The 26,177-nt window shown below is 47.2% G+C and overlaps 2 protein-coding genes and 1 non-coding gene across 3 annotated transcripts in view; all 3 read right to left on the reverse strand.

The window, feature by feature from the left end:
• LOC137309990 (zona pellucida sperm-binding protein 3-like) overlaps positions 1 to 5,942 on the reverse strand; it is a 41,349-nt gene extending 35,407 nt beyond the window's left edge. Inside the window, exon 1 of the mRNA XM_067977992.1 lies at positions 4,981 to 5,942. The gene's annotated coding sequence lies outside the window, so the exon portion shown is untranslated. The remainder of the gene's footprint in view (positions 1 to 4,980) is intronic.
• A 4,419-nt stretch (positions 5,943 to 10,361) lies between these two features.
• On the reverse strand, positions 10,362 to 13,235 carry LOC137309987 (zona pellucida sperm-binding protein 3-like). Its single transcript, XM_067977987.1, has 9 exons — positions 12,827 to 13,235; positions 11,851 to 11,966; positions 11,660 to 11,763; positions 11,391 to 11,568; positions 11,177 to 11,303; positions 11,017 to 11,096; positions 10,815 to 10,936; positions 10,610 to 10,744; positions 10,362 to 10,522 (listed from the first exon to the last, which is right to left on the reverse strand). The coding sequence occupies exons 1-8, from the start codon at positions 13,226 to 13,228 to the stop codon at positions 10,644 to 10,646; spliced, it is 1,230 nt and encodes a 409-aa protein (XP_067834088.1). The 5' UTR covers positions 13,229 to 13,235; the 3' UTR covers positions 10,362 to 10,522; positions 10,610 to 10,643.
• Positions 13,236 to 15,292: 2,057 nt separating this feature from the next.
• Positions 15,293 to 15,364, reverse strand: trnae-uuc (transfer RNA glutamic acid (anticodon UUC)). The gene has a single exon. It is a non-coding gene; the product is annotated as a tRNA-Glu (tRNA).
• Positions 15,365 to 26,177: the final 10,813 nt, after the last annotated feature.

A 26,177-nucleotide genomic window follows, 5' to 3' on the forward strand; every position in this document is an offset into this window, starting at 1 on the left:
TAGGATCAAAATAGATAGAAAGGAGGTGCTAAATAGGTTGGCATCACTCAAAGTGAACAAGTCCCCCGGTCCAGGTGGGATGCATCCCAGGCTGCTGAGGGAAGCAAGGGTGGAGATAGCAGAAGCTCTGACCACAATCTATCAATCCTCCTTGGATGTGGAAGTGGTGCCAGAGGACTGGAGGATTGCAAATATTACACCCCTGTTCAAAAAAGGGGAGAGGGATAAAACTGGTAACTACGGGCCAGTCAGTCTAATATCAGTGGTGGGAAAACTACGAGAGACCATTGTCAAGGACAAAATTAATTCTCACTTGGAGAGGCATGGGTTAATAAGGAACAGCCAGCACGGATTTCTTAAAGACAAATCATGTCTGACTAACCTGATTGAATTCTTTGATGAAGTAACAGAGAGTGTTGATGAAGGTAGTGCAGTAGCTGTTGTATATCTGGACTTTCAGAAGGCATTTGACAAAGTACCACATAACAGACTTATTTGGAAAACAGAAGCACATGGGATTAAAGGGACGGTGGTAACTTGGGTACATAATTGGCTAAGGGATGGGAGGCAGAGAGTCGTGGTGAACGGATGCTTTTCTGACTGGACAGAAGTATGCAGTGGGGTCCCCCAGGGGTCAGTATTAGGACCATTGCTTTTCTTGTTATATCAAAATGACCTGGATTTGGGTTTCGGGAGCACAGTTTCAAAGTTTGCGACCGATACAGGACTTAGCAACGTAGTAAATAGTGAGGAGGATAGTAGCAGATTTCAGGAGGACATAGACAGACTGGTAAAATGGGCAGACACAGGGCAGATGCAATTTAAGACGGAGAAGTGTGAAGTGATGCACTTTGGGAGGAACAACACGGAGAGGCAGTATAATCTAAATGGGACTATTTTGAGGGGAGTGCAAGAGCAGAGGGACCTGGGGTACATCGTCACAAATCTTTGAAGGTGGCAGGGCAAGTTGATAAGATGGTTAAGAAAGGGTATGGGATACCTGGCTTTGTAAATAGGGACATTGAATATAAAAACAAGGAAGTCATGCTAAACCTTTACAAATCACTGGTTAGGCCTCAGCTGGAGTATTGTGTATAATTCTGGGCAATGCACTTTAGGAAGGATGTCAAGGTCATGGAGAGGGTACAGAGGAGGTTTACCAGGATGGTACAAGGGATGAGGGACATCAGTTATGTGGAGAGGTTGGAGAAGCTGGGATTGTTCTCCTTAGAGCAGGGGTTAAGGGGAGATTTAATGGAGGTGTTAAAATCAAGAGGAGTTTTGATAGCGAGTAGGGAGAAACTGTTTCCTCAGGCAAGTGGGTCGGTAACCAGAGGTCATCGATTTAAAATAATTGGCAAAAGAACTAGAGGGGAAATGAGGAGAAGTTTTTTTTCATACAGAGAGTTGTTAAGATCTGAAACGCACTCCCTGAAAGGGTGGTGGAATCAGATTCCATGGGAATTTTGAAGGGCAATTGGACATGTACTTGAAGAGGACTAATATGCAGGGTTCTGGGGAAAGAGCTGGAGTGTGGGACTAAATTGGACAGCTCTTTCAAAGAGCTGACACAGGGATGATGGGTCGAATGGCCTCCTTCTGTGCTGTAAGTTTCTATGAAAAGTGAGTAAAACACTGTGAGGGAGTCTCGGAGAGCCCGCGTGGGAGAGAGGGAGGGAGTCTCGGAGAGCCCGCGTGGGAGAGAGGGAGGGAATCTCGGAGACCCGCGTGGGAGAGAGGGAGGGAGTCTCGGAGAGCCCGCGTGGGAGAGAGGGAGGGAATCTCGGAGAGCCCGCGTGGGAGAGAGGGAGGGAGTCTCGGAGAGCCCGCGTGGGAGAGAGGGAGGGAGTCTCGGAGAGCCCGCGTGGGAGAGAGGGAGGGAGTCTCGGAGAGCCCGCGTGGGAGAGAGGGAGGGAGTCTCGGAGAGCCCGCGTGGGAGAGAGGGAGGGAGTCTCGGAGAGCCCGCGTGGGAGAGAGGGAGGGAGTCTCGGAGAGCCCGCGTGGGAGAGAGGGAGGGAGTCTCGGAGAGCCCGCGTGGGAGAGAGGGAGGGAGTCTCGGAGAGCCCGCGTGGGAGAGAGGGAGGGAGTCTCGGAGAGCCCGCGTGGGAGAGTTTGAGAGGTCGGGTGGGAGGGAGAGAGAGTTTGTAAGAAGGGGAAAGAGAATATGGGAGACAGGGTTTGCAAGAAGGGGAAAGAGAATATGGGAGACAGGGAAGAGAAACAGTCTGTGTGTAAGACAGAGAGGAAAGGAGAAGAGAGTCTGTTTGTGCATGAGAAGTAAGGGATAGAAATGAGAAGTTGGAGAGAAATAAGAGAGAAAGAGAGAGAATGGATAAAGGACAGAAAACTGGGAGTTGTGATTAACAGATGTTTCTTGCATTGGAAGGATTTAAACAGTGGTGATCCCCGGGGTCAGTGTTGACACCATTGCTTTTCTCAATATCTGTGGATAGAAATGATCTGGACCTGGGTGCAGGGGGCACAATATCAAAATTTGCAGCTGCCACAAAGATAAGGAGTGAGATTAACCATGAAGAGGATTGTCAGCAACTTCAGGAGGAGGCAGACAGGTGAGCAGATTGGGCAGGTAGATGTGAGATAGAATTTAATGGGGAGAGATGTGAGGTGAGGAGAATAAGGAGAGGAAATAGACACTATACTGTAAAACTGTAAAAGGAGTAGAGGAGCAGAGAGATTTAGGGATTCAGATACACAAATCTTTAAAAGTGGGAGGACAAGTTGATAAAGCTGTTTTGCAAAACCCCCATGGGATCCTAGGATTAAAAAATAGGAGAATAGAGTATAAAAGGAAAGAGTTAATGCTACACCTGGACAAATCATGGGTCAGGCCACAGTCAGAATATTGTGTCCAGTTTTTGGTGCATTACTTTAGTAAGAATGTCACGGCCATGGAGAGGGGCAGAAGAGATTCACTAAGATGATCTCAAGGATGAGAGTCTTGACATAACTTTTCATGAGAGCAGAGAAGTTTAAATAAGATCAGAGAGTGGGGATCAAAATTATGAGGGGGTTTTGATAAAGTAAATGAGGGAAAACTATTTCCACTAGTACGGGTACGGGAGCACAGTGGTTATGTTGCTGGACTAGTAATCCTAGAGGCTCGGACTAATATTCCGGAGTCATGAGATCAAATCCACGGCAGCTGGAGAATCAAATTCAATTAATTAAATAAAATCTGGAATTTTAAAAAAACTGGTATCAGTAATGGTGGCCATGAAACTACCGGATTGTCGTAAAGACCCATCTGGTTCACTGATGTCCTTCAGGGAAGGAAACCTGCCGTCCTTACCCGGTCTGGCCGAAATGTGACTCCAGACCGACAGCAATGCGGCTGATTCTTAATCGCCCTCTGAAATGGCCCAGCAAGCCACTCAATTGTTCCAGATAGTTGGCACACCACCACCCTCTCAAGGGCAACTGGGAAGGGTAATAAATGCTGGCCTTGCCAGCGACGCCCACATCCCAGTTCGTGAGTCGGTAACTGGAGGGCATCAAATTAAGAGAGGTTGGTTTTCTTTTTGATGCAGAGGGTTGTTAGGACAATGGAATGTCCGACCAGAAACAATGAGGGAAGCAGAATTTAAAAGGGAAGTGAATCAATATCTGAAGAAGAAAATCTTGAAAGATCTTGAAAGGCCTTCGATGAGGTACCGCATAGTAGACTCATGACCAAGGTCAGAGCTTGTGGAGTCAGGGGACAGGTCGCAGAATGGATAGCAAGCTGATAACAAAACAGAAAACAGAGAGCAGGGGTTAAAGAGAGTCACTCAGACTGGGAAAAGGTGGGAAGTGGTGTTCCACAGGGATCGGTGCTGGGAACACTGTTGTTCACCATTTGCATCAACGGTTTGGACTTGGGAATCGGAAGTCCAATTTCAAAATTTGCGGACAACACCAAATTGAGGGATATCGTTAATACTGAAGAGGACTGCGACAAAATACAGGAAGACATGAATAAACTTGCAGAATGGGCGTGTAATTGGCAAATGAATTTCAATATAGATGAGTGTGAGGTGGTAGAAATTTAGTTGGAAGAATAAGGAGGCCACATACTTCCTGGATAATAAGAGTCCAAATGGGATAGAGGAGCAAAGTGGGGTCCAGGGGTACAGATACACAAATCATTAAATGTAGTGACTCAGGTTCATAAGGCCATAAAAAAGCAAACAAAGCACTGGGGTTCATTTCCAGAGGAATAGAACTTGTCTAGCACCTTGGTTAGACCACACCGAGTACTGTGCACAGTTCTGGTCTCCATGTTACAAAAAGGATGTAGAGCCACTGGAGAAGGTGCAAAAAAGATTGACAAGGATGATACCAGAACTGAGAGATTATAACTGTCAGGATAGATTGAACAGGCTGGGGCTCTTTTCTCTCGAAAAGAGAAGGCTGAGGGGTGACCTGATAGAGATCTTTAAAATTATGAGGGAGTTTGATAGGGTCGACATAGATGTGTTTCCACTTGTGGGGGAGACCAGAACTATGGGCCATGAATGGAAGATAGTCACTAATAAATCCAGTAAGGAATTCAGGAGGAACTTATTTACCCAGAGAGTGGTTAGAATGTGGAACTTGCTAACACATGGAGTAATTGAGGCAAATAGCATAGATGCTTTTAAGGGGAAGCTAGATAAGTATATGAGGGAGAAAGGAATAGAAGGATATACAGATAGGGACAGATGAAGAGGTGTGAGGAGGCTCGTGTGGAGCATAAACACCAGCACAGACCAGTTGAGCCGAATGGCCTGTTTCTGTGCTGTAAATTCTATGTAATTCTAAATGGCCCATAAATACGGAGAATAAAAGCGGGCCCAGCACTGACCCCTGGGGTAACCACTTCCAACCCTTCTCCAATCTCAGCAACAGGTCCCCAGACAACTTTCTCCCCGCACTGTTCCATTTCCTTTTAAACGGCCCACCTGAACAGACTGGACATTACCCTGGGGATCCCCCAGTTACCTTCACACCGTTGCTCGCCATGTCCCTGATTTCACTTGACATCCTTCACAGTCTCATCGAATTGTCTTGGTGCCTCCCGGCCGTGTGAACATCGAAACAGGTTTCCAGTCAGCCTCAAGTATTTTCCAACAGATTGTTTCAAATCCGGCGCGGTTTTCCTCAAAACTCCTGGAAGTTCAGGCACGAATTCTCCTGTGGAAGAAAGTCACATCGTGTTACGGGACGGAAGAATTAACGACCCTTCTGAAGTACTCGGTGTCGGCCTTGGCTCATTTGTATCACTCTCTCACCTCTCCAATCATAAAGATTGAGGAATAAAGCTCCCCTCCAGAGACCTGAGCACAAAATCTCGGCTCACACTCCAGTGCAGTACTGAGGGAGTGCTGCACTGTCAGAGGGGCCGTCTTTTGTACGAGCCGTTAAACCAGTCCGGCCTCTCAGGTGGATGTAAAAGATCCCGCGACACTATTCGAAGAAGAGCAGGGAAGTTCTCCCCGGTGTCCTGGCCAATATTTAATCCTCAACCAACACCTATAAACAGATTATCTGGTCATTTATCACATTGCTGTTTGTGGGATCTTGCTCTGCACAAAATGGCTGCCCACATGGCAACAGTGACCTCATTTCCAAAGCCCCCCATTGGCTGCGAGGCTTTGGGGCGTCCTGAGGATGTGACAGGCGCTGGAGAAATGCAAGTTCCCCCTCCCCGGGGCCGCCCTCCGCTCTAATCCCATTGCCCGTCTCTCGGTCCTGTCCCCGGGCTCGGGGATTCTCGGCCGGTCCAGGGCCCTTTAAGAGGGACGCGCCACACTGCGCATGTGCGCCGTTTATTTAAATCAAACCGCGCGATTCAAAGGAAAAGTGACGTCAGTTTCCGTCACAATAAAAACCGCTCGTTCTCAACCGAAAAAACGGAAAGTTTGTCTCGCGACACAACAGGAAGCGGTCGCTGATCCGGCGGGTGATGTGCGCATGTGCGAACATTCTCCCAGAGTGCAGCGCGGCCCGTCTCACAGATGGGGCCTTTTCTCCGCCGCTCTGCATTGTGGGAGATTCGGCCGCCATGACGGGCCCGGGTCACCGAGTTCATCCAATCACAGGTGAAGCTTCCCGGATTGGTGGAACCGACAGAGTGCAGGTGGTCTGTGGAGCGAGAGAATCTCTGAGAAGAGGGGCAGCCAATTGGGGAAATCACAGGAGGTGGTGACCGGTCATAAACCCAATCGGTGAATGACGGATTGAACCAAGGAAAGGAATGAAGAAACTCGACTGGGACCTGTGGGAACAGGCGGACTAATAAATTTAACCCGTGTCCAGTTCAGGTCACCACATTACAGGAAAGATGCGATTGCACCAGAGAGGGTCCAGAGGAGATTTACAAGGATGGTCCAGGACTGGAGAATTTTAGCAATGAGGAAGGATTGGATCGGCTGGAGTTGTTTTCATTGGAACAGAGGAGGCTGAGGGGGGATTTATTTGACCGAAAAAAATTATTGGGAGCCACACAGACTGCATCACTTCAAGAAGGCAGCTCACCACCACCTTCTCAAGGACAATTGTAAACAATTTTACAACACCAAGTTATAGTCTAGCAATTTTATTTTAAATTCACAAGCTTTCGGAGGCTTCCTCCTTCCTCAGGTAAATGTTCAGGAGCTCCTTGAAGCCTACGCATTTATACATATAGAACAATACATGGTGTTTACAGAATGCCCCTGCAACTGCCCGTTGCCAAGGCAATCACCGTGTTCAGACAGAGAGGTGTCACCTGCAGAACCCCCGAATACACATTCAACAAAAAAACAAACAGGAAAAAAAACAGAGAGAGGCAGAAACATCCGGAAGGCAGAGAAAGCCAGCAAATGACCCATTATATTAAAAACAGATAACATTTGTTCGCTGGTGGGGTAACGTGTAGCGTGACATGAACCCAAGATCCCGGTTGAGGCCGTCCTCATGGGTGCGGAACTTGGCTATCAATTTCTGCTCGACGATTTTGCGTTGTCGTGTGTCTCGAAGGCCGCCTTGGAGTACGCTTACCCGAAGGTCGGTGGATGAATGTCCATGACTGCTGAAGTGTTCCCCGACTGGGAGGGAACCCTCCTGTTTGGCGATTGTAGCGCGGTGTCCGTTCATCCGTTGTCGCAGCGTCTGCATGGTCTCGCCAATGTACCATGCTCTGGGGCATCCTTTCCTGCAACGTATGAGGTAGACAACGTTGGCCGAGTCACAGGAGTATGAACCATGCACCTGGTGGGTGGTGTCCTCTCGTGTGATGGTGGTATCTGTGTCGATGATCTGGCATGTCTTGCAGAGGTTACCGTGGCAGGGTTGTGTGGTGTCGTGGACGCTGTTCTCTTGAAAGCTAGGTAATTTACTACGAACGATGGTCTGTTTGAGGTTGGGTGGCTGTTTAAAGGCGAGTAGTGGAGGTGTGGGGATGGCCATAGCGAGGTGTTTGTCCTCATTGATGACATGTTGAAGGCTGCGGAGAACATGGCGTAGTTTCTCCGCTCCGGGGAAGTACTGGACGACAAAGGGTACTCTGTTGGTTGCGTCCCGTGTTAGTCTCCTGAGGAGGTCTATGCGATTTTTTGCTGTGGCCCGTCGGAACTGTCGATCGATGAGTCGAGCGTCATATCCCGTTCTTACTAGGGCGTCTTTCAGCGTCTGTTGGTGTCCATCGCGTTCCTCCTCGTCTGAGCAGACCCTGTGTATTCGCAGGGCCTGTCCATAGGGGATGGCCTCTTTGACATGGTTAGGGTGGAAGCTGGAAAAGTGGAGCATCGTGAGGTTGTCCGTGGGCTTGCGGTAGAGTGAGGTGCTGAGGTGCCCGTCTTTGATGGAGATTCGTGTGTCCAAGAAAGAAACTGATTCTGAGGAGTAGTCCATGGTGAGCTTGATGGTGGGATGGAACTTGTTGATGTTATCGTGTAGTCTCTTTAGTGATTCCTTGCCGTGGGTCCATAGAAAGAAAATGTCGTCGATGTCCTCAAGGACAATTAGGGATGGTTAATAAATGCTGCCATTGCCAGCGACGCCCACATCCCATGAACACATTAGAAAAAGGATATTAAGGTCCTATTTCCCTTAGCAGAGAGGCCAATAACCAGGGGGCATATATTTCAAGTAATTGGTAGAAGGATTGGAGGGGATCTGTGGATAATTTTTTTCACCCAGAGGGTGGTGTGGGTATGGACCTTACTGGCTAAAAAGGGTGGTAGAGGCAGAAACCCACATCGCTTTTTAAAAAGTACTTCGATGTGCACTTGAAGTGCCGTCACCGACAAGGCTGCGGACCAAGACCAAGAGTGCGATTAGGCTGCATAGCTCTTTTTCAGCTGGCATAGACACAATGGGCCGAATAGCCTCCTTCTGTGCTGTAAATTTCTATGATTCTATAACTCCTAGTGTCAAATGTAACATGGCAAAAGATACTTGTTCATGATTCAAAAAAAATCTTTACAGAGAGGAAAGAAACAATGTAGAGTTCTGCCTGAAAGTGTTGTTCAGACAGACTCCATGAATTATTTTAAATGGGAGTCGTACAGGGACCTTGGAACAGAGGAACATTAAATTGGATGAGGGGAGAGGAAAGTCACCTGTTTCTGTACTGCAAGATCCTAAGCTTCATTGAGAATGAATTCTTGAAGCATTTCTACATGGTATTTTTTGCAACATTGTAAAAATATCCCAAAGTAGTTCTCCTGGTGACCTGGCCACTTTGTAAAGTCTCCCTGAAATGTTTACATGTAAATCAGACAACAGTCAGAAGAGGGTAGGATGGACCTACACTACACTTGAATGTATTGTCATCTATTGGGTTTAAAGTTTCCGAACACTATTTATCAATAGTGTGAGGAAGCTCAGAGTGAAAGTGAGGAGGGGCCGTCTGACTGCAGTTTCCACTGGAAGAAAAATCACCTTCAGTGTGTAGTGAGCAGAAATGAATTGCTATTGTTAAAAGTTCCCACTAACTTATTGTTATTCTACTTCAACAGAACGAGCCTGGATCTCCTGCTATGTTTAAACACTAAACTTCAGTGATTATAGCTCAAGTAAAATATTACCATGATTTGATTTAAATGGAGAAGTGGTTTCCACCCACCAAAGAATGTTGTCTGAAGCGAGGGTGTTTACTGCTAACAGCTCCCATCCTGTTTAATAGACCCCCTGAATGTCTGATTTACCAAAAAGAAAAACCCAGCTCAGTAAAGTTCAACAGTCTCTTATTAATCTGAATATTTTATGAACAAATTTCAGTATGTCACAAGGCAAGGGTGGCCCAGACATGGATTGGACCTAATTCACTGTAAAGTTATAAAAACACAGCCAGTTTAGCGACCAGGGGACATCACCGAAAAATTCGAATCAGGACTTTCAGGAGTTAAGTTAAGAGACACTTCTACACGCAAAGAGTGGGAGAAGTTAGGAACACTCTTCCACAAATGGCAGTTGATGCTAGCTCAATTGTTAAATCTATTAACTCAGATTAAAATTTTATTAAGCAAAAAAGGTAAGGGATATGACTAAGGCAGGTACATGGAGTTATGTCACAGATCAACCATGATCTCATTGAATGGTGGAACATGCGCGAGGGGCTAAATGACAGACTCCTGTTCCTATGACCACCCCTCAAATACAGTAAATGAAACAATAATGTAATCTGAAAATAGGACTAACGACTTACAGTACAATCCCGAGGGCCTGTCGTGAGGAGAAGCTGAAGATAAAGAAACTTCAGTCTTCTCATAAGACAAGTAAAATTCAAATCCAGAGTTAAATCACAACCGCTGGGCTCCCCATCCCTCACACTCTCACTGTGCCTGCACCAGATGGGCACAACATTGGCCCCTGTGTACATTAACCTTCACACTGGGCGTTTGAAATCTACCTGGAGTCCCAGCCCCACTAAACAAGAATGTTTACACCAGGGGCAGAGATCTTCAAACTTGGAAGAGAGTTGCAAGTCCACCGACTTTCAATCCTATTGGTGTTTGGACAATTAGCTCCAAACAGGAACATTTAACTGGAGTTTGGAGCCCATGTGGGGATTCAAGTGATCAATGCCCACAGAGCACCAAGGGAATGATTGGGCCATTAACCAGCTGGCACCAGTCCCTCAGGCCAGTCCCACTGTCCCTTCAGAGCTCAGTGACCTGCACAATGAGGGCCTGGCAAGCCTTCACCCATTGCTGCAGCCATCCCTGGACTGGGCCTGGATACACTATTACCAGCCATTCTGCCACTCTTACATGGACCCATTAAAACCCATTTCACTAACAGGAGGAACTGTGGAGGAGTGCAGAGTGTTTCTAACAGTATTGAGCACTTGTTGCATGCTGATTGGAGCCAGATAATGAAAAATGAGCAACCAGCCATTGGAAGATACAAGTAGTCACTGATTTATTGGTCTTTGATAACTAGTTCAACTGGGTTTGCTGGTGTTTCCTGTACAGGAACAAGGCGATCAAAGAAGCAGAGGTCAGAGAGACAGCGGTCACAGTCAGGGCCAAAATCAGGACCACCTCAGACGCCACACCTAAAAAAAAAAAGGAACAAAAAAAAATTGTCAGTGAGTGAAAGAAATACTGAGGGGAAAATGGAAACTAGCAGTCGGCCAACTCACCACCTGGAAACCTCTCCTGCATTCTTTGCTCAACCTAATTAAGGGGCTCAATTGCCAGGTCTGTCACATCAGGATCCAGAATGACCAGGGGTCCAAGTGAGGCCTCACCCTCCCACTTCAATTCAGCATCACTCCCTGCAATATCAAACATTCCAGTTAGAGGGTAAAGGGTGACCTCCAACAATCAAGAGGATCAATGTCCTACCAGGTCCAGATACAAGATCCCTCCTTCCTCTGGAATCAAGTCGGAATTCCCTCGTGGCACTGCACTTGCCCAGATGACAACAGGCACAAACGTCATTGGTCGATTCTTCCAATGGGGTCCAGCTAAACCAGAGAATCCATTTATCAACCAGGTTGTCCATCATCCTTTAATACAACACATCCCTGAGAGAGAGGGAACTTACATATTCTGGAAAGTACAAGCTTTGTTCATGGAATCTCTCCGATCCACTGCAGCAACTTTCAGGTGACAGGTGATGAAAATCTGAGGGACACATTCAATACAAGTTGTTATTTAGTGACCTCCTCCCAACATGGGGAACCCAATGTTTGGCTTCCTCTTACCAAGGAACGGTCATCTCCAAAGAAGCGGAACGCATCCAGATCAAACTGGAGTTTGTCCAGCTCACGTTCACCTCTTGGCAACACAAAGGTTGAAAAGGAGTCCTCAGCTTTGCTGTCCAGGAGGCAACTGAAGAAAGATTTTAAAAATGAAAAAAAGTGAATTAAGTGAAACTATTGAGACATAACCAGCTGGAGAACACAGAGAGCTCCTTACCCATGGTAGTCAATGATGTTGTATCTTGGGGTGGAATCCTTGTCTGGGCTCAATGTAGCTGCACAGCTGTCAATGTAGAGCTTCAAGGGCATGTGGTTGGTCATTGAAACAGAGGCCTCAATGTGAATGAGGTCACCCAGGTAGTAGACAGTCGAGGTGCGCTCTGTAAGCCAGTCATCTGAAGTACAAGAGGACAAGGGTTGGAGACAGTGGGTGTAACTCCCAGTGGGAGACGACAGAAAAGCATTCCCCATCCACCCATCACATACCGTTCATAAGACGCAGTGAGAATGACAGAAGCCCTTCTCCAGACTTGGTAGAGCTGAATGGGATCCAGGTGGGCTTGATAGGGTTACTGCTCACATTGCCCTTCCTGAAAGGACAAGAGTGTAATTTCAGGACAATTTCAGAGAACTGAACCTGCTGTGGACCTGATATCCAATAGAGTAAAGATTCTTACCTAAAATAGTGGCACTCAATGGGAACCATGGCTCCATTAGTTCTCACAATGACAGATCCACGAGCATTTGGGGTGTGGTTCAGGTGGGTGCTGTAGACCAGGAAATCTCCAGCCATCTGAAAGGTGAAGGAATGAAGAGCTGCTCTCATTGGACAAAAGCTTTTTCTGGTCATTTTCCTGCCCTGTTAAGCAGCAGTTTGAGGGGTTTCAGCTGCTCCACCATTGGTTGAAGTTGCCTGGAGCAGCCTCTGTTACTCTGCTCAGTCCACCTTCCATTACAGGGGACTTCAGGCCTACAGTCAGAAACCCTGAAATGATTGGTAAGGCCAGATTTGATGAGCATTCTTTCCCATATAGAATAGAGCTTTCACCTTAAGGGGCTTCAAGTTACCCCTGATATGGAGCACAAAACACAACATCACTTTTAAACCTCATCTGTGTCCATGGAATCAAGGTGATTGGCAGGTGTAACAACCAAAAGTGGAGTTCCCCTTTAATACATTGTATCCCAATTATTATTCCGCTTGTTTCATCTTTCAAGAGAAGACTCAACAGGAACTTCCACATTGAACATTCATTGACTACAAGTTGAGGCAACAGGCCTGAATATCTACAGGAAGGAACAGAAAAGATAAATCAATTGAGGCACAAAAGAACAGAGTGGTTTGGAGAAATGTAGGTGAAGGTTCAAGGTCAATAGAGTTGAATCTCAGAGTTAGAGTAGTAATGACCCATTTAAGAAAGATGCAGTCCTTCAGTGACAAGTTGAAGTTCTTTTTAAATATAAAGAGAAGATAGACATGTCAACATAAAGAAGTAGTTTCACAGAGTGATATTTAACAGTGGGCAAGAATTTATACACAGATTTCATTCAGGGATCTCCTCAGTGGCTGGAGTTTCACCCAATGTTAATGAGTTCCAAGTGGGCAGTAATCGACACAGTGAAATTGGAGCAAGAGTTGAGGAATCACATTACCTGCAATCTGCTGCCACATTCATGGAGCCCATAGTCAAAGAGGACAGTGTGGTTCTGAGAGTAGATCCCAGTTGGCAGACAACCTGCTGTCCCCAGGGTCAGGTCAGCAGCTTTAATCAGGTGCCTGGTTCCAAATAAATCCATGTCTACCCTCACCAGCAGGTTCTGCTCTCCACACTGCACCATCACAGTCTGCAGTGGAGACAGACTTCTCCCCTCAGACACACTGAAATGGGAACCAAAGGGAGGGACAGGGGGAGGGACTCTCTGGGGCACAGGGGTGGGTTTTACTCTTCTCCATGGAAATCTCTGGCCTCGAAACTGTTGCCAAGTATGAGAGCAACAAACCGCTCCAACTAACACCAGCACTGGGAACAAACCTCTCACCACTAAATCCCCCATGATACCAAACAACTCAACGATCACTTTACCCACCAACCAGCACCTTTTATACTCAACCTGCAGTCACCTGATTCCAATTCAATGAGTCGCTGTTGTGATACGATTGGATGTCTTTCAGAAAAAAAACTCAATGTCTTTAGGATCCTCCTTTCATTCAATCACTTCCATTGTCCTATTTCATAAGTTTCTTTAGAAAAAAAAGAAAAAAAAGAAAAGAAAAAAAGATGGAGATCGTGAGCAGTTCAACTGAGTGCAGAGATACAGAGAGACACCAGCAGAGGGAGGTAGAGAGCGGTGTAACTGTGTACAGAGATACAGAGAGACACCAGCAGAGGGAGGTAGAGAGCGGTGTAACTGAGTACAGAGATACAGAGAGACACCAGCAGAGGGAGGTAGAGAGCGGTGTAACTGAGTACAGAGATACAGAGAGACACCAGCAGAGGGAGGTAGAGAGCGGTGTAACTGTGTACAGAGATACAGAGAGACACCAGCAGAGGGAGGTAGAGAGCGGTGTAACTGAGTACAGAGATACAGAGAGACACCAGCAGAGGGAGGTAGAGAGCGGTGTAACTGAGTACAGAGATACAGAGAGACACCAGCAGAGGGAGGTAGAGAGCGGTGTAACTGTGTACAGAGATACAGAGAGACACCAGCAGAGGGAGGTAGAGAGCGGTGTAACTGAGTACAGAGATACAGAGAGACACCAGCAGAGGGAGGTAGAGAGCGGTGTAACTGTGTACAGAGATACAGAGAGACACCAGCAGAGGGAGGTAGAGAGCGGTGTAACTGAGTACAGAGATACAGAGAGACACCAGCAGAGGGAGGTAGAGAGCAGTGTAACTGAGTACAGAGATGTGGAGATGCCTGTGATGGACTGGGGTTGACAATTGTAAACAATTTCACAACACCAAGTTATAGTCCAACAAATTTATTTTAAATTCCACAAGCTTTCGGAGGCTTCCTCCTTCCTCAGGTGAACGGTGTGGAAATGAAATTTTCTAATGCTTCGCATTTGAAAATCACAGAACAATGCCTGGTGATTACTGCCCGTTGCCAAGGCAATCACAGTGGGCAGACAGAGAGGTGTCACCGAAAAGGCCACCGAATATACAAACCCCCATGGGCTTCAATTTTGCCAACAAGTCTATTATGTGATACTTTATCCTCCCTTAATCTCTCCCTGAATAAAACTCCCCGACCCATATTCATGGCCACCCCCTCGAACTTGCCATCTCACGTGGCCTCTCGACTCCCGATCGTGTCAATCATGGATAAGGCACAGAAGGAGGCCATTCGGCCCATCGAGTCCATACCAGCTCTATGCAAGAGCAATCCATGTCGTCCCACTCCCCCAATGCACATCACAGAATGAACTCAGGAATCCCACGCCACTTTCTATGAGCGGTAACAGGCTGCGGTTATGGTGCAGACCGGAACCCAGGGCTGAGGCTGGGAGTGGCACGGTCTGGTTCATGACTATGCTGGGTGAGAGTAACACCAGGGAGTCAGGCTGGTGTTTAGAAGGGTGTGGGTTCCAGCTCCCGTTCCAGGACTGGGGCACATGATCCAGACTGACTGTGTCGTTCTGAGAGGGAGCTGCATCGTGAGAGGTGCTGTCCTTTGAATGAGGTGTTTAATGGGGGTCCCTTCTTTCTACTCCGAAGTGTAAAAGATCCCATGGCAATTTGTGAAGAGCCGTGTCTTGTTCCTTGTCTCATTGAGACTCTCAGTTAATTGGTCTGTTCTCTCCACAGATTCGGCCTGACTCGCTGAGTGTTTCCAGAATGTTCTCTGTGTGTTTCACTGAGACTCAGGTTTTACAGTAAATAATAAAATGATTGTAGTCAAACACTTGACCATGAGCTGCTGAGTGACCTGTCGGGACATTGTTGCTTGCTTCCCTTCAGCTTGTGGGACTGGGTATTTAGTGCACTGTCCCTTTAAGAGCTGTGGTCCGTCTCACTTCTCAGTGTGATTGTGGGACTGACACAGAAGCGAGGGAGGAAGCAGCAGCCACAGCCTGGACTGCAGGCAAATTGGGAGGCTGGGACTAAAAAGCTCTTATTCCCACACCGGGAGTCGAGCCCGGGCCGCCTGGGTGAAAACCAGGAATCCTCACCGCTGGACCACATGGGAACGGAAGGAAAAAGCACCAGGAAGGGCACTGAGATTACACCTAGAAGGTTTAATGGAGGTTCACGACTATGACAGGTTTTGATACAGCAAATAAGGAGAAACTGTTTCCAGTGATGGGAGGGTTAATAAACAGAGGACAGAGATTTAAGATCAATGGGAATGCACTGCCTGAAAGGGAGGTGGAAGCAGGTTCAATAGTAACTTTCAAAAGGGAATTGGACAAATACTTGACTTGAAAAAATTCACAGGGCTGTGGGGAAAGAGCCGGGGAGTGGGACTAACCCACTTCCTTCTGTGTTCATCCCTGGAAAGAAACTCTCCCCCAAGTCACTTACAACGGCACTTTCAAATTCCCAACTGTCCAGCCTTTGGCCCTCCATTCACCACGACATTTCTGCAGCTACTGATTTGCTCAATCACACCCTCACCTCCACCTTTGATGCCCTTTTCCCCATTAAAACCATTACTCTCTCTCACCCTGGTCGATCCCCCTGGTACTGCCCTCATTTTCACTCCTGTGAGCCCAAGGGCGCGCAGACTTGAACATTTATGGTGGACAACTGGTTAACCATTCATCACCAGATCTGGCTGGACCACATAAAGCACTATCGGGTCCTGCTCTCCTCTGACAAAACTGCTCACTATTCCAGGATCATCCTGGAATGTAAAGATAACCCCCGGCTTCTCTTCTCCACTACAAACCATCTTCTTACACTCCCCTCCCCCCTATCTTCTTAAACATCTCAATTAGATCACCCCTTAACCTCCTATACTCAAGAGAATAAAAGTCGAGTCTACAAGACCTGTCCTCATAATTTAACCCTTTTAGCCCCGATATCATTCTGGTGAATCTGTTCTACACCCAGTCAAGGCCAATATGTCCCTCCTGGGGTACGGTGTCCAGAACTGAACGCAGTTCTCTAGGTGTGGTCTAACCAGAGCTTTATGCATCTGTATCATAACTTCCACCCTTTGTATTCCAGCCCCTTGAGATGAAGGCTCACATTCCATTAATTATTTTTTGTACCTGTCCACTAGTTTTTAGTGATTTCTGGAGATGGACCCCTGAACCTCTCTGCTCCTCCATGGTTCCTAGTTTCTCGTCATTTAGAAAATACTCTGATTTATCTTTTTAAGGTTCTAAGTGGATTATATCTCACTTCCCCACATTGAACTCCATCTGCCACAGTTTTACCCTCTCATTTAATCATCAATGTCCCTTCGCTACTTCCTGCTCCCATCTACATTATTTACTGCGCCACCTAACTTGTTGGTTTAAGGGTGAAAACTGCCCTCCGCTTCACTGTAAGTGCAAGAGACAACTTTGTCGATGCCGTGTCGTGTTACAGACCGGCTCGTTGGACCTGCTCGTTTCATCTCATCTCATTTTCAGCAAACCGGAATATTCCTGAAATAGAGGATGGTGAATCACAGCTCGAGAAACCGATCCCCTCGACCAATGGGGACTGCGCCTTCCAACAAATAGGCATTGATGGGGCAAGGTGAGTCTGCTGCTCAGAAATAATACAGCACAGATCATCACTCGTGCAAGCTTCACACCCTTTAGTTTGGAAAAGTAAACTGATGGGAGACAGCTGCTGTCGTGAATGGGTTTCCAAAACTCAAATCAAATGGATTTGTCCTGTGTTGTGAATTACTATTTGTCTGATTCAGGTAATCAGAGCAGTGGGGACTGCATTTTGGACATTCCGAATACCAATGCCCTGTCACGTGAGCCTGTCGTTCTATTCCCGTTCCAAGTCCTCTTTCAAATTTCGATGACTTCCCCGAAATTTGCTTGGAGGACTGTTCGAATCGCAGTCCGGCCCTTCCCACTGTCGCATCCTCTAAATCTCCACCCAGGATTTTCACTGGTGCAACTTTCGTAAACTTGGGCTACTTTCTAATTTCAAAAGCAAAGTGCTGCGGATTCTGGAAATCTGAACTATAAACAGAAAATGCTGGATACACTCAGCCGGTCAGGCAGCATCTGTGGAGCGAGTTCTGATGAAAGGTCACCGACCTGAAACATTCCCTCTGTTTCTCTCTCCACAGAGGCTGTCTGACCCGCTGAGAGTTCGCAACATTTTCTGTTTCTACTTTTTAATTTGTTCTTTGCATTAACTGTGCCGATCTGTTCCTCGACCCACTGCGCGGCATCTGGTGGTTCGGATTCGGGGCTCTCACCGCCGCGGTGTGGGTTCGATTCCTGGTCAGGAAAATATTTTTCACAAAACAATTATGAACTTTAATAAATGAACACATGAAACTCTATGAAAGTTGAATAATTGTTGTAATCACCATTAATGAAGCGATAACTTTCTGCAGACTGACTGACGGAAATACTAACATGGTTACCGAGTGACACGTGGGGAAGTTATTGTGTTTTCCATTTGATGAACTTTCATCCGTTCTCATTTTAAAGACTCTATTTTAAGAGTCTGGTTAAAATGTTCAGTGTTTATGACACCAGGAATGTGGTGCAGCCGTTGTTAAATTCAACAGGAAAAGCCAATTATCTCCCACTTTTCACAAGAGCAAATTCCCAAATAATATTCCCACCTGGGAACCTTTCGCGTGTGAGGAAAACGCGATAACCGCAACACTCTGGAAACCGCTGCTCATGTTAATTCAATTGTCTGACTCCTCCATTGAACAACATCACTTCTGTCCCACACTACAAGCTCACAATCCTTCCCTTTCACAAACATTTCACTGATCAAAACTTCACAAGTCACACAGGAAAACGTCTTCATTCCAAAATCATTAAACTCCCGAAGGAGCTGCGGGGACAGACTGAGCAAACCTGCGTTCAGTCGTCAAAGGCGGTGTGTGAAGGGTGTGGGTGTGTTGTCATCCTGAGAGACAGCGACAGGCCCGTGACACAGAGCGAAGGCAGGGACTGAGAAATGTGGCGATTCAGGTCCATAAATAGGCAGACACTCAGTCCCAGTCATTCATTCCGACACACGGTCCGGTAGTTAGTCAGTCAGTCGGGTCGGGAGGCCTGCAGACAGCAAACAAAGAGCCAGAGAATAAAGCAGAGACTCAATCAGACGGATAAACCGGGAGACAGACAGACAGACAGTGAAGCGGGCAGGGACTCAGCCCTGTAGATAAGCAGACTGTATCCTTTGCCTTTGACCCTGATTTGTCAGTAATAATTTAAAACCGCTTCTGGTTCGGTCCCTTCCTTTAATCCTGTACAGCAGCAGTGACAAAAACTTTGTGGATTTGAGGGTTGAGCCGAATCCGAGTCAGTTCCCCGGTCCCCGGGAGAAATTCCCTAATTCCTGGGCACTTTGTATCAAGCAGCAGTTCGCAGCAAAAAGTGTTATTAATGGGAGTAGTGGGACTGAGAAATATTTAAACAGCCGACACCCTGTAAAACAGAGCTCCAAGTATCGGTTTAAATAAAGTCCTGAACTGACAGAGCGGAGGGCAGATGAGATTGAATTAAATCCCAATTCACTGAATCTGAACAAGGTTTAAAGAAGTGAATCTGTCCGGAGTGGGATTCCTGGGCCTGTGTGTGAGCTGCACCTGGATCGGTCCCGTTCAGTAAAGAGAGACCGGCAACAGAGAGCATCAGACTCCTCATCAGAAAGCTGCGAATGCGAATCAGGTCGGGCTCACAGCGGCTCAGGGTCCTGGGACTGGTTTTATGTCCGAACAGTGTTTTAGGGACGGGCTGTTGAGGGTTTGTAAAATAATAATTACATTTGATACATTAAAGTGCTCTTTATCTGTTACTTTCGATTTGCATCCTCACCAGTTTTATACAGAAACAAGTAACAATATTTACGGGATGTGGTTTGTTCAATGTTTGTGCAATAACTCTGTCACCCAGAGTGAGAAATAAAACACAGACCGCCCAACGCAGAGCTCGAACCCATGGCTATATAATGTATTTGTGGCTGGTTAGCTCAGTTGGTTGGCGTGTGGTGCTAATAATACCAAGGTCGCGGATTCTATCCCCGTACGGGCCATTAGCTTCTTACTTTATTATTTTTCGGGTTTTAGTGTCCTTTAAAATCCAGACTTTACAAACAAACAAATCCGCACAAAATGTCACGGGAATATTTTTTTCAATAGCAGCTATTACAATATTTGATATACCTTTGCCCCTGGGGCGGAGAAAAACATCTTTCTTTTTATTTTGTAATAAAACCAGAAAATGCTGGAATTACTCAGCAAGAACATGAGAAATAGGAGCAGGAGTGGGCCATCCGGCCCCCCGAACCTGCTCCGCCATTCAACAAGATCATGGCTGATCTTCTACCTCAACACCATTTTCCTGCACTATCCCCATATCCCTTGATGTCGTTAATATCTAGAAATCTATCGATCTCTGTTTTGAATGTACTCAATGACTGAGCCTCCACAGCCCTCTGGGGTAGAGAATTCCAAAGATTCACCACCCTCTGAGTGAAGAAATTTCTCCTCATCTCAGTCTCAATGGCCGACCCCTTATTCTGAGACTGTGACCCCTGGTTCTAGACTCCCCAGCCAGGGGAAACATCCTCCCTGCATCTACCCTGTCGAGCCCTGTAAGAATTTTGTATGTTTCAATGAGATCACCTCTCATTCTTCTAAACTCTGGAGAATACAGGTCCAGTCTACTCAATCTCTCCTCATAGGACAATCCCGCCATCCCAGGAATCAGTCTGGTGAACCTTCGTTACACTCCCTCCATTGCAACTATATCCTTCAGCAAATCAGGCAGCATCTGTGGAGAAAGAAACAGAGTAAAGGGCCGAAATTTTAACCCCACGAATGGGTGGGTTGGGAAGGTAAAAATAGGAAAAATAACTAAAACCCGACCCCAACCCGCCCACTCCTGGTTTTAACGGAGGCGGGTCGGTCAGTGAAAGCTTTGAAGGAGGCTGCGGGCCTCCATTTTCACAGCTTTTTATTTTTAACTCCTGGGGGCCGGAATTCCTGGGCCTTCTCCTTCACAACACATGAGAGGAGACGAGAAGGCCCGAAACAGCAGGTAAATGCCTTTATCGCACAGCTTGTGGGCCCGGAGGAGCAGGAGTGCGTCCCCCAGACCCAACAAGCCAACCTGCCGTGATCCCACACAGGAGTTCGGCCGACCCCCTCCAAATCTCCGACACCCCTGCAGGAGCTACGAACCCCATGATCTCCGACCCCCGCGATGACCACCGACCCCCGATGACTGAGTCCTCGCTCCGATAACTGACCCGTCAATGCCCCCGAAGACTGACCCACCCATGACCCCTGATGACCTCCCATGACCCCCCCCCCCCCGCCCCCGATAAAATCATGCCCAATGAGTTTGATTCCCGTTGTGTTTTCTCTCTGTCGGTTTGCTAATAAACGTTTAACTCGCGGCCTGTTCCCGTCAATGGTCACAAGTAGTAACAGACAGAGCGGGTCTGACCGCCCCGAGATGTGGAAAAGACATCAGTTTAGGACAAATGCCTCAAATCAAATGGTCTCCCGGCTCCGAGAGAGACAAATTCCAGAGAAAAAGGCAGAAGAGAAAAGAGAAATAAAAGCTCAATAAAGACACTACCAATATTTCCCATTCTTGATGCCTGTCTATTTCTTCCCCAACCTTTCTGTGCCGGTTAAAATTTCAGTGCAAATAAATGCGAGAATCGACTCAAAGAACGAGAACAGAGCAACAAAAATGACCGAACACAGAATCAAACCCAGAGACCTTTAGATCTTCAATCTCACGCTCTCCAAACTCAACTATTTCGGCTCCACTGTAAATTGGACTTTGTGACATCACCTTGGACAAAGATATAAACCGGGTGGAATTTCCCCTCCCGCTCATTCCTCACTCTGGGGGAATGGGACCCGGTCAGATCTCGGAGCTCAGGTTATGTTAATGTTCAGCTGATGATATCTTAATATTATCTTGTGTTTGGCCTCATTTCATCAGGTTCGTGGGCACTTTCTTCCATCATCCCTTCTCCCTGAAAGGAATGTGGTGCAGCCGTTGCCAAATTTAACAGGAAAAGGAATTATCGCCCCCTTTTCACAGGAGAAGAAACTCACACTGGAGATTCACCTGGAGTAAATTCCCAAATAATCTTCCCGCCCGGGATCGAACCGGGGACCTTTTGCGTGTGTGGTAAATGTGGAAACCGCTGCTCAATATAATGCATCGTGTGGCTTCTCCATGAAACAACATCACTTCTGTCCCACACTTAAAGCTCTCATTCCAGCTCTTTCACAAACATTTCACTGATCAAAACTTCACAAGTCACAAGGAAAAAGACTTCATTCCAAAATCATTAAACTCCCGAAGGAGCTGCGGGGACAGACTGAGCGGTGTAACTGAGCACAGAGATACAGAGAGACACCAGCAGAGGGAGGTAGAGAGCGGTGTAACTGAGTACAGAGATACAGAGAGACACCAGCAGAGGGAGGTAGAGAGCGGTGTAACTGAGTACAGAGATACAGAGAGACACCAGCAGAGGGAGGTAGAGGGCGGTGTAACTGAGCACAGAGATACAGAGAGACACCAGCAGAGGGAGGTAGAGAGCGGTGTAACTGAGTACAGAGATACAGAGAGACACCAGCAGAGGGAGGTAGAGAGCGGTGTAACTGAGTACAGAGATACAGAGAGACACCAGCAGAGGGAGGTAGAGAGCGGTGTAACTGAGCACAGAGATACAGAGAGACACCAGCAGAGGGAGGTAGAGAGCGGTGTAACTGAGTACAGAGAAAGAGAGAGGCACCAGCAGACTGTGCAGCAAAGCAACCTTTTATCTGAAATCTGAGGCAAGATCTAAACTGCACAGAGTAGAGGAAGCATTACTGTGTATCTAACCCATGTTGTACCTGCCCTGGGAATGTTTGATTTGACAGTGTAGAGGGAGCTTCATTCTGCATATAACCCGTGCTGTACATGTCCTGCGAGTGTTTGATGGGGCAGTTCAGAGTGAACTTTAATCAGTCTCTCCACATAACTGAAGTCCCTCATCCCTGGCACCATTCTAGTAAATCTCCTTTACACCCTCTCTCAGGCCATGACATCCTTCCCAATGGTTTGATGTCCAGAATTGAACACAATGCTCCAGCTGAGGCCCAACCAGTGTTTTATAAAGGTTTAGTATCAATTCCTTGCTTTTGTATTCTGTGCCTCAATTAATAAAGCCAAGGGCCCCATTTGCTTTTTTTAACAGCCTTCTCAACTTCTCCTGCCACCTTCAAAGATTTGTGTAATTACACCCCCAGGTCTCTCTATTCCTGCACTCCCTTTTAAATTGCACCATTTAGTTTATATTGTCTCTCCTCATTCTTCCTACCATAATGTATCACTTCACAATTCTCTGTATTAAATTTCATCTGCCATGTTTCTGCCCATTTCACCAGTCTGTCTATGTCCTCCTGAAGTCTGTTACTATCCTCCACATTGTTTATTACATTTCTGAGTTTCGTGTCATCTGCAAACTTTGAAATTAACCCTGTACTCCCAAGTCCCAGTCATTAATATATATCAAAACGAGCAGTGGTCCTAACACCGAGTCCTGGGGGACACCACTGTATACTTGCCTCCAGTCTGAAAAACAACCGTTCACCACTACTCTCTGTTTTCTGCCCCTTAGCCAAATTTGTATCCACGCTGCCATTGTCCATTTAATCACATGGGCTTCAATTTTGCCAACAAGTCTATTATGTGATACTTTATCCTCCCTTAATCTCTCCCTGCTTAGAAACTCCCCGACCCATATTCATGGCCACCCCCTCGACCTTGCCATCTCACGTGGCCTCTCTACTCCCGATTGTGTCAATCATGGATAAGGCCATCTCTGATCACTTCCTTGTATCCCTCTCCACCCACATTGAAACAGAGAATCATAGAAAGGTTACAGCACGGAAGGAGGCCATTTGACCCATCGAGTCCTTACCGGCTCTATGCAAGATCAATCCATGTAGTCCCACTCCCCCAATGCACATCATAGAATGAACTCAGGAATCCCACGCCACTTTCTATGAGCGGTGACAGGCTGCGGTTATGGTGCAGACCGGGACCCAGGGCTGAGGCTGTGGTCATCAGTTACTCTGGGAGTGGCACAGTCTGGTTCATGACTAGCCGGGGGTGAGAGTAACACCAGGGAGTCAGGCTGGTGTTTAGAAGGGTGTGGGTTCCAGCTCCCGTTCCAGGACTGGGACACATGATCCAGACTGACTGTGTCGTTCTGAGAGGGAGCTGCATCGTGAGAGGTGCTGTCCTTTGAATGAAGTGTTTAATGGGGGTCCCTTCTTTCTGCTCCGAGGTTTTAAATGTCCCGTGGTAATTTGTGAAGAGCAGGGAGTTCTCCCGGTGCCCTGGCCAACATTCTTTCCACAACCATCAGCACCCAACAAACAGGAGGTCTGCTCAATATATCATCACTGTTTGTGGGATCTTGCTGTACACAACTTGGCTGCTATGTTCTCTTATGAAACGATAGTGAGTGTACTTCTCGTGAAGTGCGTTGGGATGTCCTGGGGATGTGCAAGGTGCCATACAAATGCAAGTTCCTTGTTTCTCACAGTGGGCCGTGTCTCTTTCCTCGTCTCGTTGAGACTCTCAGTCAATTGGTCCGTTCTCTCCGCAGATGGGGCCCGACCCGCTGAGTGTTTCCAGATTGTTCTGTGCGTGTTTCACTCAGACTCGGGTTTTACAGTAAATGTTAAAACGATTGTAGTCAAACACTTGGCCATGAGCTGCTGCCCAGCTGCTGAGTGACCTGTCGGGACATTGTTGCTTGCTTCCCTTCAGCTTGTGGGACTGGGTTTTTGGTGCACTGTCCCTTCAAGTGCTGTGGTTTGCCTAATTTCTCAGTGTGATTGTGGTGCGAATTCAGAAGCAGCCACAGTCCGGACTGCAGGCAAATTGGGAGGCTGGGACGAAAAGTTCACAATTCCCACACCGGGAGTCGAACCCGGGCCGCCTGGGTGAAAACGAGGAATCCTCACCGCGAGACCATATGGGAACTGAAAAACAGATTAGCAGGAAGGGCACTGAGACTACAACCGGAAAGTTAACAGACGATTCGAGGAGGTATTCACAATTATGAAAGGGATTGACAGAGTATGTAAGGAGAGATTGTTTCCAGTGATGGAAGGGTTAAGAACCAGAAGAGAAAGATTTAAGATAAATTGAAAGACAGTCATGGGGGGATGTGACTAAGATTGAGACCATTCATTCAGCTGCCTCTGCCGCTCCCCTCCATTCCCCTTGCCCACCAAATTTCTCTCCTATCTCCCCTCATGCCCTCTCTGAGCTCTCTTGACCATGAGACCCACCTCCTGCTCCCTCAACCCTATTCCCACCAAACTGCTGACCACACAACCTCCCTTCCTGGCCCCATGTTAGCTGACATTGTTGATGGTCTCCTCTCCTCAGGTACGGTCCCCCTCCCGATCAAATCTTCCATCATCACCCTCCTTCATAAAAGACCCACCCTTGACCCCTGTGTCCTTGCAAACTACCACCCCATCTCCCACCTCCCTTTCCTCTCCAAAGTGTTGCCGCCTCCCAAATCCATGTCCATCTTTCCCACAACACCATGTTTGAATCCCTCCAATCAGGTTTCCACTCCTGCCACTGTACTGAAACGGCCCTTGTCAAAGTCACAAATGACATCCTCTGTGACTGTGTAGAGGGAGATTTAATCTTGATCTAACCCTTGATGTACCTGTCCCCGGAGTGTTTGATGGGACAGTGTCGAGGGAGCTTTACTCTGCCATGTACTGTACAGTATCAGTCTGTGATGGAGCAGAGCCCTGCTCTTTAATAGAAATCATTCTTTTGATGAGCCACTGAGCCCCTAAAGTAGCCTCCGAGACCCAAAGTCTGATTTCCATCCCACAGTTCCAGCAGTTTGCGAGGGCTGGGCCACGTTAACAGCAGCTCTCTGTTCCTGGTCTGGAGCTGAGGTGTTGTGTATTGTCCCTGACACAGGGACCAGACGGTGAGCTGCTGGCTCCTATTGTTCTGGGATCATTCCCTGCTGCTCTGTTCTCACCTCTTCACTGGGTCTCAGATTATTACCAGCCATCTTCCTGATCAATAAACAATCGCCAGTCTGACCGCGGAGATTTGAAATGTGTGAAACATTTCATGTGTCTCATCCCTCTCCCTGGACACAAATAAATAGACCATCATGAAATGGTCACAGTCCGTTTCTTGAGCCTTCTCCTTCTTAGAAGAATCTTTTAAACTCCTTGCTAAAGTGACCATTGATCTTAATGTCTTGTTTTGCGGTATGTTCTGGATTGTTCCAGGTCAGCATTGTAATAATTCGGTGGTCGTTGAAAAGTGGGATCATTATATTAAATCGAGATATTTATCACAGCCCCGCCCCCCAAACATTCAAACCACCGTTCAGGAGGAGAACCCCTCTGCTCGCTGACCGACATTGGCTCCCAGTCCACCAAATCTCAAATTTTAAATTCTCATCCTCGTCTTCAAATCCCTCCATGACCTCGCCCCTCCCTATCTCTGTAACCTCCTCCACCCCGACAACCCTCCGAGATCTCTGAGCTCCTCCAATTCAGGCCTCTTGCGCATCCACGATTTTCATCGCTCCACCATTGGCGGCCGTGCCTTCAACCGACTGGGCCCAAAGCTCTGGATTCCCCTCCCTAAACCTCCCGCCTCTCGACCTCTCTCTCCTCCCTTAAGACACTTAAAACCTACCTCACCTGTCCCAATATCTCCTTATGTGGCTCCGTGTCACATTTTGTTTGATAATCGCTCCTGTGAAGCGCCTTGGGACGTTTTACTCCGTTAAAGGCGCGATATAAATGCAAGTTGTTGTTGTTGTTGGGGTGGAGAAAG

Source organism: Heptranchias perlo, unplaced genomic scaffold (genome assembly GCF_035084215.1).
Source record: "Heptranchias perlo isolate sHepPer1 unplaced genomic scaffold, sHepPer1.hap1 HAP1_SCAFFOLD_199, whole genome shotgun sequence".
NCBI classification, from domain to species: Eukaryota; Metazoa; Chordata; class Chondrichthyes; order Hexanchiformes; family Hexanchidae; genus Heptranchias; species Heptranchias perlo.